The sequence below is a fragment of the Sylvia atricapilla genome, chromosome 7 (genome assembly GCF_009819655.1).
Source record: "Sylvia atricapilla isolate bSylAtr1 chromosome 7, bSylAtr1.pri, whole genome shotgun sequence".
Classification (NCBI taxonomy): domain Eukaryota; kingdom Metazoa; phylum Chordata; class Aves; order Passeriformes; family Sylviidae; genus Sylvia; species Sylvia atricapilla.
Genome location: NC_089146.1, coordinates 14,275,110 through 14,288,274, shown reverse-complemented (window position 1 = coordinate 14,288,274; position 13,165 = coordinate 14,275,110). Strand labels below are relative to the sequence as shown.

Below are 13,165 nucleotides of genomic sequence, written 5' to 3'. Positions count from 1 at the left end.
GTGCTTAAAAGACCTTTCCCTCAGCTGATATTGAGGTCTGTTGCCCAGAAAAGTGGGGAAGAAGAGAACACCACAAACAGGATTCAATTTTAGATTGCTGGTTGAAGCTGAGGTCTTTCTCTGCATGGATACTTCAGCAATGGGTAAATAAATTCATCAGGACAAAATATTGGGCTTAAAACAGCAGGCATTGGTATTTTCATATGAGTTACAGATACCTGACTGAAGAGCAATTCATATGTAAGAAATTTACTAAAGTTATTTGAACTTTGTGATGTATAAAACTGCATGTTCAGGCTCAGCAAGAACAGGCCATTTTGCTTATGATCTAAACTATTATTTCTAATCTACGAATGAGCACACTTAACTCACCAGCAGACTCCCACAGAAGTAGCTCTGTGTAAGACAAAGGACCTGTATTCTTTGGTGGGAACAAGGACAAATGCAACCACACCAGCTAACTCAGGCTCCATTTGACTCAGCGATACACTGAGCTTTGTTCCTTAAGGATTGGCTTCCCAGGAACTCAAGAAACCTTCTTTGTGTATTTATATTTTTGAATGTAGGCTTAGATCACAGAATAATGGCCACACTATTTAAAATATAATTATCTTTGTAGATTGCCATGGAAAAGAGTCTACTGTGAAAGTACCAGTGACAACTACAGTGTTTCCCAGCCTCATAATAAATTTACAATTTATAATTGTTAGTAAATTACAAATTTTACAGAGATTACCATTTACAATTGTTTTAATGGGGAAGTGTCAAAATTTAAAATAGAATGTAACATTGTAAATAAATATGTAACATTGTCCAACTAAGATATGGGAGGTCAGTCTACATTTCTAGGATAAAATTAACACGAAGACCACCAGGTTAAAAAAACACAAAGACCAGCAGGTTAAAAAAGTTTTTACTGATTCTGAATTTCATGGAGACTAAATTAGTCCAAAGAAGAGAAATTAAAACCAAAATCAAATACTGTAAACCAAAAGGAACAATATGGAGGTACAACATTGAAGTACAAACCACTAAGATTAAAAGAACAAAAGTAGAGAAGTAGGTTTCATTATTGTCTCACTTTTAACTGTTACTTATAGCAGAATTTGATTTATGTCTACATATATACACACTTATATACTTCTATATAAAGGCATATCATCATATATATAAATATTATATATATTAAATATATATACACCGCTCTGTAAATACAGATACAAAAATATATACACAAAATGTATGTTTAATACATATCTATATAAGGAATGCTACCAAAATTTGGTGGATCCACAAACTCTAAAGTATTCAATAAATTAGTATAACACAAGTATTCAATAAATAAAAGCTAAACAAGATAGCTGTCTTAGGTATATCCTGATTTAGTACAGTGAAAAGTCAGAATATTCTGTAAAATGGTGGATGCAAAAAATAAATATGATTAAATATCATTGTGCAATGAGCTCCAGTAGAAGAAAAACTTTATTGATACGCTGAAGTAGAATTTTTGAAAATAGTCACCATTAGGAGGTCATAGCGACCCTAGGATTAAGAAAATAACAGGGGACTATGAAAATCTGGCAAATCACTATAAAATTACATGTTTGTTTTCTTTTGGGTAGTTTAATAATCTTGCTGTCAAGTTCTATGAGAGCAATCAGCTTATTTAAAGATTTGCTCACAGGAGAAACCACGCACCTGTTGCTGCCAGAGCCGATGTATTTTCAGTGGTAGCTGTTTGTGCATGCTGTTTGTCTTCATTCCCACACAGAGCCAGAAAGACTGGATTCCTCATTGTGACACCACTATTCATTTCCACAGAAGCTGCCTCAGTTTAGAAACTAAGTAAATCTTAATTTATTTCCCCTGTCCTGGCTGCTCAGAAAGAGCTATGAATACTACACTCATTTAATGCCAGTGTTTGGGAGGTGTATGGAGGAATAACCACTGGCTTATCTCTGAAGCAGGACTTCAAGCACTGTGTCAGCTACGTAGATTTGCAAGGGGAGGGCACACACCACAGAGTGTTAGGTCCATGAAATAAGTCTTAAATGTAGAACTGAGACATACAGTGCATGCTCCTGCGGTACCAAGGAAGTTTTGGCAGGCATCTTTGCAAGACCATTCTGCTTAGACAAAGAATTAAGAAGGCCAGTGTGCAGAAAGAAAAATAGTAAATTAGCCAGCTAACTTCAATACAGCCCATATCTTAAAACTCTTTCAAAAAGCCAAATACTTAGAACTTCTATTTTAATTGGAATTTACTCACAAGATTGCCAGTAATATTGCCAACAATAAACAGAAACTAAGCCTCAAACATTATAAAATAAATCGCAGCCTTTTATTCATTTGTGTATTTACTGACCAGCTATTCTGACTCATTTCTGTGAGCATTTCTTTCCAGACAACAATTACATCTGACCTTTGGAATCTTACTTGCTTTAACCTTGTCACTAAAAGACCCAAGAGCCACCTACTCTTCTTCTGATGTGCACAGACCTTCAGCTCATGTCAGTGACAATTGCATGCAAAGACCAAATCTCTAAAAGACAACTCGCAACATTCTGTTTGTTTTTTTCCCTTCAGACTTACCTGGTTTCATCAATATAAACTGCCTCCAGCACTGATGCTGCATATTCAATATTCTTTTTTAAATCCACCACATTAATGTCACCCTTCTCCAGTTGCTTTACTAAGCATCTTAATCTGTGAAAAAAAAAAAAAATCAGTGTGATAATTCTATCAAATTTAGTGACTTCATTTTCTAATTGAAACATTGGAACCAACACAACAATGTAGAGACAAGGACCATCACTCCATCTCTTGTCTTTTAAGAAAATCTGGCTTTAGAATGCGCTTGACAATGACTAGTTTTGTGTTTTTACAGCCTGCTAAATTTGTAAAATATACTAAAAAATGACTTGTACATTCCAGAAAGTCAGAGAGGACATTTTAACCATCATTGAAGCAATTTCCCATTCACATTACTATTATAACTCAGTCTCTAACTTTAAAAAACCCATATATAACTTTGTATGTTGTCTTACTATAATTCTTCCATGCTTAAGTTAATTCTAATTTTTATAACCACAGTACACCTATTTTGCTTCACTTAAATGTCTTTAATTTTTATTTGGGTCTTCAGTATGTTTTTGTGGCAGAATTTCTATTCTTATTAGTGTGTGCTAATATGGAAGTCTGTTTTGTCTGTGCTTTCAGTAAATTCATCACTGTACCAGAGGAAAGGCAGTGCCTATGGCAGTAGAAAAATCCAAATATTCCCAAGTGTGCTTTAAACTTTTAGTTTTGAGAACTTTGTTTTACAGTACAAACACGGATACGCCCAAAGGGGATTTTGTAATGCATCAACTCATGTCTCTGCAGCAATACACTTACACAGATAAACTCCTTGAATACTAGATTTTTCCTAAACTCTGCTGACAAGAACACTTCTGACACTGCTCAATTTAACCATACTGAGTAGATAAAGCACTGGAGTGAAATGAATACCTTATCAGTAACAGCGCAGAGATGTGACTAAATGGATGTCTAAAGTATAGGTATTTTGCTCCTTTCTGTGCTCTGTCTCTGAGTAGAAATAATCTACACTTTTGTATCATGCAAGATAAAGAGTTCTGTAATTAAGGATATATCATTATTGTTACATAGCTTTCATTAAATAATCCTTTCTGTGTGCAGGAAAAATTGTGAAATGAGCATTTAGATTAAAAGTGCAGTGAAATTAATTCATCGTTAAGATAACTACTTTCAGAAAAAGATCATATTTATTACATGAATGAGCATACATAAAATATGCAAATGTTACATGAAGGGGAAACTGAGGGAACACCTTATTGTAATTACAATTTCCCCATGAGTGGAAGAGGGCAGGCAGGTACTGATTTTTCTGTGGTGACCAGTGACAGGAGCCAGAGGAATGGCCTGGAGTTGTGTTACGGGAGGTTTAGGCTGGGAATCAGATAAAAATTCTCAAACCAGAGGGTGTTTGGGCACTGCAGCAGGCTGCCCAGGGAAACAGTCCCAGCACCAGCCTGACAGAGTTCCAGAAGTGTTTGGACAACACTCCCAGGCACATGGTGTGACTCTTGGGAATGTCCTGTGCAGGGCCATGAGCTGGACTCAATAACCCTTCTGTGTCCCTTCAACTCAGCTTATTCTGGGATTCTGTGATAATAACATATTTCATACATATATACTATATATTATTTTCATTGGGTGAATACAGTATTTGATTGGACCTAATCAAAATACGTAAATAACAAAATTACAGTGACATTAAAAAAAAACTCATAAGCTTGGAAAGTACTCTTCTATCATAAAATCGCTTTCATGTCTTTTTACATATTTCTCTGGCCTAAGTACAATTGTGTTCAAGTGTGTAAAGATAATTTTGGCAAATGGGGTTTTAAGACCAACCTCCTCAGTTCTCAGAAGCCTTAATTCAATTCAAATTAGCCCAGCATATGCGACAAATAAGGCTCTTAGCAACAATATTTACTTGGTATTTTACACAGTGCATTGCATACCAATGGAATGGAAAACATAGTGTTAAAAGTTTTTCTCAGAGAAATGAAGTGGGCAGATGAAATACTCTGGGGAGCTCATCTCCTACACAGAAATAACCATATGCATGGGAGACATTTCCAGTACATAATTTCTTCCAATTCAGAGGTACCTGTAGACTGAAGAAGGTTATTCATAGGCATCTCCCAGAACCCAACACACATATCTGAAATGTGTGCCCCTCAGCACTGCACACAAACACACAGACACAGCCCTTCCTAAGCACCAGTGCCAAAATGCCCAGGTGGGTCTGGCAGCATCAGTGCCACTACTTACAAATAGCTGTAGGGTGCTTCTGTCACTTCCACTGTTCCCTCCATATTTGACTGAGTACATCTCCAAATGACACTTTCCAAACTGGGAGCATAAATAAATCTGAAAAAGCATTTTCAGATATACAAAAATATACCAAAATAAACCTGAAACACTGCACAGCAGGGGGCCAGGCTCTGGCAGAACCAATATCAGCTTAAAACAGCTTCAAATCCTACCATTTCCAGTGGTTCCGTATTATCTGAGGTGATAGATCAGATGACAGGTATTTGGAATAATTTTTATGCTCTCAGCTGGAAATGAGTCCCTGAGGCAGCCTTTAAGCCACAATGATCTTGCAATATCTCGCTGCACAGGTAACAGATGTAACTTTCCCTGTGGGTATAGTTCATATTCTAGGAGAAAGGCAGAACACAGTAACAGACTGGATCATTTGGAAACACTGCCCAGGCAAATTCAAAGTGATTCTGAAGATATTGCAGATTCACAGAAGGACACAAGTGACCTGATCTCATGCACCACCCTTTGCAAAGATGTCCTCAGGAGTCCTTAGCTGACCCAGTGCAAATCTGTCCTAGAATCAAGGGATAATTTGGTTGGAAGGGGCCTCCACCTGGTAGAAGCTCTTACTCAAGACAGGGCTAACCTCAAAGATAGACGTAACTCCAAACTTAGATAAAATTACTCACAGGTATTTCTGCTCAAGCTTTGAATGCATAAAATTTCAGGACCTCTTGGAAAAAGCAGTTTAAATGGTCAATCAGCCTCATGTTTTCACAATATCTAACTGGAATGTCCTTTGTGGGAACCTGTGGGCCCAAACTTTGCTGGGCAGTTCCAAGAAAAAACTGTCTCTGTCTAAGGTACAACTTCCCACTGGGAAGTGAACACAGCAATAAAATCCTTCCATTTTGTCACCAGTCAGCAGATATTTGTCATGTGATACTAATGAAGTCTACCCCAGAAGTTAGAAAAATAGACTTCCAACACAGCAAAATTAAGTATATGAATGGTCTGCACATACTCAACATTTTCTGCATTAGAGTGAATATCCACTGAGCTTAGGAGCTGACTTTTCAGTAATGAAGCTCATAATATCAATTTATAAGACTATGCAACAAGTGCTAACTCTTTTCCTTGTGAAAAAGACAAGGAAAGGTAATTAAAATACAATTATTTCTCCAGCTGTATTGGGAAGATTTTTGTTTGTTTTCTTCTAATTGTGATAAACTGAAAATGAACAGTAGAAATACTATTCGAAAACTTGAAGTGTTACTTAAAACTAGAAGCAATTGTATTACCCAGCCTGTGAACTGTGCTATTAAGAAATAATAGACAGCAACAAAAAAAACAAAAACTGGAGGAGCTATTTTGTGAAAGAGAAAAAGAGGACTATTTAAACTGGTTTAAGATGCAAAGAAAATTCTATGTAGAACTAATGTGATATAAAACACGGCAAAAAGGACCTCAGGACACCTGAAAACTGCATTATAAAACTAGCAGCCCCAGTTTGCAAGGGAGAAAGAGACATCTGCAATTAATAAAGGGAGTAGGCGGAGAACCATCTTCTGTCATCTTGGGTAAACATCATTAACAGTGCTGTGGACAATCCAAATGCACTCTTCTCTTCTCCCATCTCTCTTCAATAATAAGTCTGTGGCATTATTGGGACCTGTGTTTCCCCAGGGCTCATCTCTCTGTGCAGCTGATGCCACTGTCCAGCTGTGGGCAAAAACCCTTGAGGCCCACCCAGCAGCACAGAAAAATAAGAGGAAACAAGGATTTTAGTGGGAGACGAAGAAGCATTTCTTGATTAACAATATCAAAATCACAACTCACTTGTTTCCAATTTCCCCACTAAAATCCCCCCACATTTGAACTAAAGTTTTGTTAAACCTACTGTAGCTTTCTGGGGTTATACCAAATCAACTGAGGATGGATTTTATGATGTTATGATATTTCAAAAAGCTTCCTATGACAGTTTCAGTAACTACAAAAAGGAAAAAGAAGAAAAAATTTAAAAAGGAATCAGTGATCAAATATGACTTCTTGCAATGTCCTAGTGCAAAAGTCTTCTTTTCTGTGGAACCAAGGAAAGTCCAATGAGAGAAGTAAGTATGTTTGGAGATAGTTAATAACTGTCCTAAACAGAGGCTGAAGTGCTAACAAAGAAAGGTGCAGGGGTGGCATTACTGAAGTGAGATTTTAAAGTAGAGAGGCAGACAAGTTGGACAATTTCAATTTCAGATGAAATTTTAAAACTGCCACTTTTATTTCCAAGGTAAAATAAATTACTAGTAATCACTGAGAATAAATCAATCTTAAAAGCTCAGGTGAAGAGTCTTTAAGAACCACAACAGGAAAATTCTGCATGAAGTTAACTTTTGAACCTGAGAAAAAGACCCTCTGCCTGCTTTCCCTAAACTGCCTTTATTTGCCACATAAGTCTCCCCACCAATGAGCATTGCAGAGAAACAGCTCTCTAACTTACACATCTGGACTTCACTTAAAACTGTTTTGGAACTCTATAAAAGCTGGCTTTTACCACAGAGCCTATTAAAGGGGAAGTGAAACAAACTGTAAAAAGTAAACTGTAAACTAACTTTCTTCCTACTATATTTTGAAATTAATGAAAGTCACTGTTAAAGATGGGCAATGAACACATAGGGAATTCTTTGAAAATAATAAGCACATGCTATTTTCAATTAAATAGAAATAATTATTGATATTAATATTCACAGTGCAGTTAAAAAAATTATCTGTGTCGGGTAAGTCAACTCCAAGTTGTAAATCATTGTCTTCCCACAAACTAATTGAGAAGAGCCTAGTTGTGACAATTGTGACAATGTGTGAAAAAGTTCAAGGACAGAAAAAAGATAATTTTTTCTGTAAACAAGTGTTTCATGTTCTGTTTTGGCTATTTGGTACTGAACAATAAAATTAAGTGGACTATTGTAAACTTTATTATAAAAGTGATTTGACCCTCTAAATTAACATCCCAAAGTAAAGCTGGTTGATACGGAATGTGAAATGAAAGAGAAGTAGAGTAACTATATCCTGTCAATATGGATAGTTTAAACATCATTAGTTCTTCAAAACTGGAGAAGGAGGACATTTTCCTCTAAAACTATATGTCATTGAAATCACAAACTAGTTCTGCTACCTCTAGTGATTCTTGTAATAATCAGTTGAATAATTTTCTCCTTTAGGAAGCATTGCCTACTCAGGAGCTCCTCAGCTTTCCAAGGCAGAAGTTATATCCTCATTCAAATATGATTGCTGTTAAAAAGGGGCAGTAGTCAACAATTCCAAATCATGAACAATGAGTAGTTCAGCTAATTTATTAAAAAACAGCCCCATCCCACAGTCCAGGTTGCTTTAGATACCTATTTGAGATGCAAGAAAGTATTTAAATAAGAAGGAATCCAAAATGGAAACAGCAAAACCATATCTTCAGAAGTCACAACAAATTCAAAATATCACTATTTCACTTTAATTCAAAAATTCCCTATATTAATTGCCCAAATTCCAATTATTTTTATGTGAATTGGTATAACTGGAATTTTACCTGTTTCTATTAAGAACATGCATGTATAAAATAAATCTTTGTTTAAATACACTATTCCCTCCAACAAATTCAAATAGATGAGAGATGCTGAAGAAATGTACACAGTATGGTAGCAAAGATTGGAGTGATCCCTTTGGGCTGCCACTTGTGTTTCCCTGCTCCTACCTGCAGTTATGACTTGGCCAATTATCACAACTTCAAAATAGCTAACCTTTACTTCAAGGTACTTCACCTTATGTCAGGGAAAAACAAGCTGACATGGGAATATTTTGATCAGCAAGGCAAGGCCAGCATCTCAATGGGGAGCAAGGGTTAGAACTGGCAGCTCTTGACGCAGACCTTACTGTGTGTTTCACTTCCTTGAAGTCATAAAAAATGCAGTTCCAAATGTAGTTATCTAATATTTCTTCTAATTAGAGGGGCTCTCAATAAACTCTTACATGGAGAAATATAAGAAAGATATATGGAGTTTTCAGTGCTGCAAATGTGTTTTACGAACTTACTTCTCAGTCACTGCTGTGTCTGAGCATATGCACAGGAAGCCTTGTGGTTGCTAAGGGTTTCATGAATCACATGTATTTCATGATTATTTTAAGCATTTAAGTGGTACATGCTGATCTGTAATTATGGTTCAGTCATTAGAAAATAAATATTGACCATGCTGGTAATTCAGACATTTTTATAGACCAAAACTTCAACCCCATATTGAAGAATTGAAATAGAAACTGTGCAGCTATATAGCAACACTGAATTTTACCCTTTCTTAATGATAATACTCTGCTTTTTCATGGTGATATAATTGCCTTGGTTGTTCAAATATTATTTTTATGTAAGATGAAATGGTTTTCCTTCAGACAGGCATTCTCTATTGTGCTTCAATTCATTTTACCTTATTCTATATCAAGCCAACTGAAGGTTTTGATCTAAAACTGCATTAACCAGAATTGGTAACTTTGTACTGAAAATATTTTCTAGTGTATTACTTAGGAAACATATTGCTGTCATTGCTTTTGAAAGCCTTCTTGGTGCAATTTCTGCAACCATTAAGGAGAGAAGATTGTTAAGTGCTCGGCACTAAAACAATGTCATTGCCCAAGCGCCATGTCCAGCTGCTCCTGGCCAACTTGCATTTCTCTCAACAGACAAAGTTAACAGCTGACAATGTATTAAGTGAACAGAGGTTACCTAAAGGGCTGTATAAGAATGCAGTACAGAAGAGTTTTTTGAAATGGCAGACTCCATACTCAGTCTAAGAACATGTTCAGATGTGGTGTCCCAGCTATCACTGTGTGATCCATTCCAGCCCCTTTTTCCTCAGAAAAATTGCCCCACCTGCTCCCATATCTGACAGCACAAGAGTATGGGTAACAATATCTCTTCAACCTGACACTGTCAAAATAATCTTATTTACCTTCAAGATACCTTACATCAGTCCTACTGAAGTCCATCCACAATCAGGTGAGTGACCCATGCACGTATTATAGTTGAGCTATCAGATGAATCAGGGTAGTTGGTTCAGCTGGACTAACAGACCAACATAATCACCAAGATAATCCTACTTTGATCGAAGTTCTCACCTTTCAGTGGATTTAGAGGTCCTCCCTTCCTACTTCTAATTAAACTTAAATACTTAGTATTGAAGTACTAAAGTATATAAGTTTTACTTTTAATATATAATCACACTTTCCAGATGGGATGACAGAGCAAATTTATCTTGAATTTTATTTTTAATGTATATCATGGGTTCTGAGGAACAAGTACAGATCTGTATTTTGGGATAAAATTGTGAAATGTAAAAATCCCAAATATTTGCATCATGAACTATTAGAGACTATTGCATAAAATAATTTAAGAGTTATCTTTGTCTGTCTGAACTATTGTAGAAAAAATACCGCCACCTTAATTGAGATGTCTTTTCTACTGAATAATTAAAGCTTTAACAAATCTATTCTCACTAAAAGGATTTTTCATTCAAAAGACAGAGCAAGACATAAATGCTTTAGCACAACAGCTGTAGTAATTACAGTACAATTTTGCTGTAAAATCATTACCATCTCAGTGGTTCTGAAGAAAGAATAAAGTACATGTAATGTATATGGCAACGTAAAAATATGAATAGGGTTTTTATTTAAAACCGCAATACTGCAATTAAAATGTAGGAAAAAAATAGGAGATGCTAGAATTCAGCACTCTATGCTATGTGTGAAATCAACTTCTGGCATTTGGAATTGTTAAAAATAAATGTTCTGCTGAAGAATTGCCAAATAAAGTACTTCAAAGAAGGTCTTGGTAATGAGAAGTAGAACATCAGATTAGCTTGAACACTTGAGAGCTATATAAATGTTTAAAAGTGGAAAGAATCAAGAGGGTGAACCTTTTCCCTACATTCTTTAAGAATGGTCATAAATAGGATGAAATGTAACATGGCCATTCTTATTTACACATGAGACCCTGATTTAGGATTTTTACATGGGAAACTAAATTTGAATTAGTGTGAGATAAGAAATTGAAATTCACTATCCTTGAATAGCTCCATCTTTGAATACTTCAGGATTAGTTGCCTTAATCAGATAAAAGACCCTGGACCTCATCAGTAAAATATTTCCAAAAAAATTAATTCCTGAACAATATCACATTAAATCCATTATCAAGCATACAGTATATATGGTCTATGTACATAGTGTTTTTCTGTTCTGGAAACAGTTGTGACAGGAAAGTGTTGCAAACCAAATAAAATATCACATGTAGCCAATGCTGCCATACTGCTGCCATTTTCCTCAGCCTCAGAGCGCCTGGCACTTCTGTACAAAGCGTTTGGGTTTGCAGGCCTGGAAGGTAGATTGGATTAGAGGCCATTCCTTAGCTCTTGCAGGTTTTTTGCCTTAAATCACACAAAAGATAAGTTTCTCCTACAAGGCTCTAATCTAGAGGACTGCAAGAAGAGACAGGCAGCTATCCTTACCAGAACCGCCTCTGTTTTCCACACTGTGCTCAGGACTTCGATGAGATTGTGTTCTTACACACTCCACAGAGCACTTTGACTCCACTGCTTCAGTAAGATGTACTAACCTCACCTGCTAATCACATTGTCTTTCCTGATATGAAGACATGCTATTAAACCAACCTGATTATCAACCTATTTAGTAAAGCGGGACCATATTTCCATAGTTTACAATTTGTTGATGCTCCTGGTTTGAAACAGAGAATCTCTCAGAAGGTGTAGTCCAGAATCTATCAGCAAAAGTGTTACTTTTCTCTTGTTTTAAGAGAAAGTTTAAGTTTTTAACTTAAGTTTAAGTTTTTTTTTTAAATGGGAAAATCTAGCAAACATAGACAACTTAAGTTTGCCTGTTTGTATAAACTTTACACATATTATATGAAGATTAGATTGAAAATTAAGAACCTAGTTCTCAAACTGATCACAATAATATCCATAGAATATTCATGATCACAATAACATGGAACATCTTAGTTGCTAAATGATAGACTGTCCCATTACTTTCTAAAAGAAGTCCTAAATCTGTCTCAAAATTAACCATGAAACTAATACATCCAGCTATGTTTAATTATTTGTGAAATGGCTTGAAAATGTTCTGTTTACCAGAAAGAGCTTTCAGCTGGAAAATTACTGGGCTTCTAGCAAGAATTTGTTTATAAGAAAATTTCCAACCCACCTTCTAATAACATAAAGTTCTGTCCTTAATGTCTGTCTCTTTTGAGGAAGAAGAAATCAAAATGTGAGCTCTTCAAAGTGAGGACAGTACAGCATCACTAAATGTTCTTCTCTAGGGATGTGAAACCTAACCTGAAACTTGCTTACAGTCATGACTAACATAATTCCCAAATTTTGCTTCATTTTTCATAGCTCTACTGAATGAATCACTGTGCTTCAGTTCTCTACAAAGCACTGCCATTTCTTTCAAGTTAAGAACCTGGTTATATTTTAATTTTAAAATAGAAAACTAGTCAGTTCTTGACTCTATATTATCATGTTTGTTTACACACTTACTAGGGAAGAAGCCTGTGTGTATAAAAGCAGAATAGGTAATAAAACAGTTTCTTAGAAAGTGTAACTACATATTATGATTTGCCTGTCATATTCTCAAACATTACATTGTTTTATTTTCCATTACTTTTCAGATCCTTTACTGCAGCATATTTTTTATTGGAATTCTCAGTTTTGAAATCAAGTTACTCACTTTCATTGAAAATACCTTTACTCAGAGAAGGAAGCCTTTTTCAAGGAGAATAGGCCAGTTTTAATACAGTAGCAAGCAGTCCAGACATTGATCACAAGGGCGTGCTTGAAGAAAGGCCACAGAGAAGCAATATAGCAAAGTCTACAGCGATTAAATTTCATAAAATCAATGCAAACTAGAAAGTGGTTTTTTCAGTAGTCTCTTACCAATGCATTGATTTCACCTGCAGGTATCTACAGGATGCCACAAAAATGCAATGCAGGACGTTCATGAATGGATGATGGAGAAAGGGAAACAAAGTGCAATGCTAATTAACAGTTCAGATCTGCTGAATGTGGATTCGTGTGTGTGTGCCTTAGCCAAGAAAACCTCACAAGTAACAGCTCAGGGTTAGTGAGAGTTTTTAAAGCCTCTCTGCAATTTCACTCTGGAAAGATCATGTGACAATTATGATGAATCAGATGGATATGACTCTTTTGGTCAGGCACCACATTTTCCTAGGTCAGCAAACCACAGTGGCTGCTGTGCTTGTTTGGCTTGG

At 35.9% G+C, this 13,165-nt stretch overlaps 1 protein-coding gene across 5 annotated transcripts in view; it reads right to left on the bottom strand.

The window, feature by feature from the left end:
• The window catches only part of PDE1A (phosphodiesterase 1A), a 205,002-nt gene that overhangs the window by 52,423 nt on the left and 139,414 nt on the right, over positions 1–13,165 (bottom strand). For all 5 annotated transcript variants that reach the window (XM_066322708.1, XM_066322705.1, XM_066322707.1 and 2 more), the window contains one exon: positions 2,593–2,706. In XM_066322708.1, the coding sequence (XP_066178805.1) occupies positions 2,593–2,706 (114 nt within the window). The remainder of the gene's footprint in view (positions 1–2,592; positions 2,707–13,165) is intronic.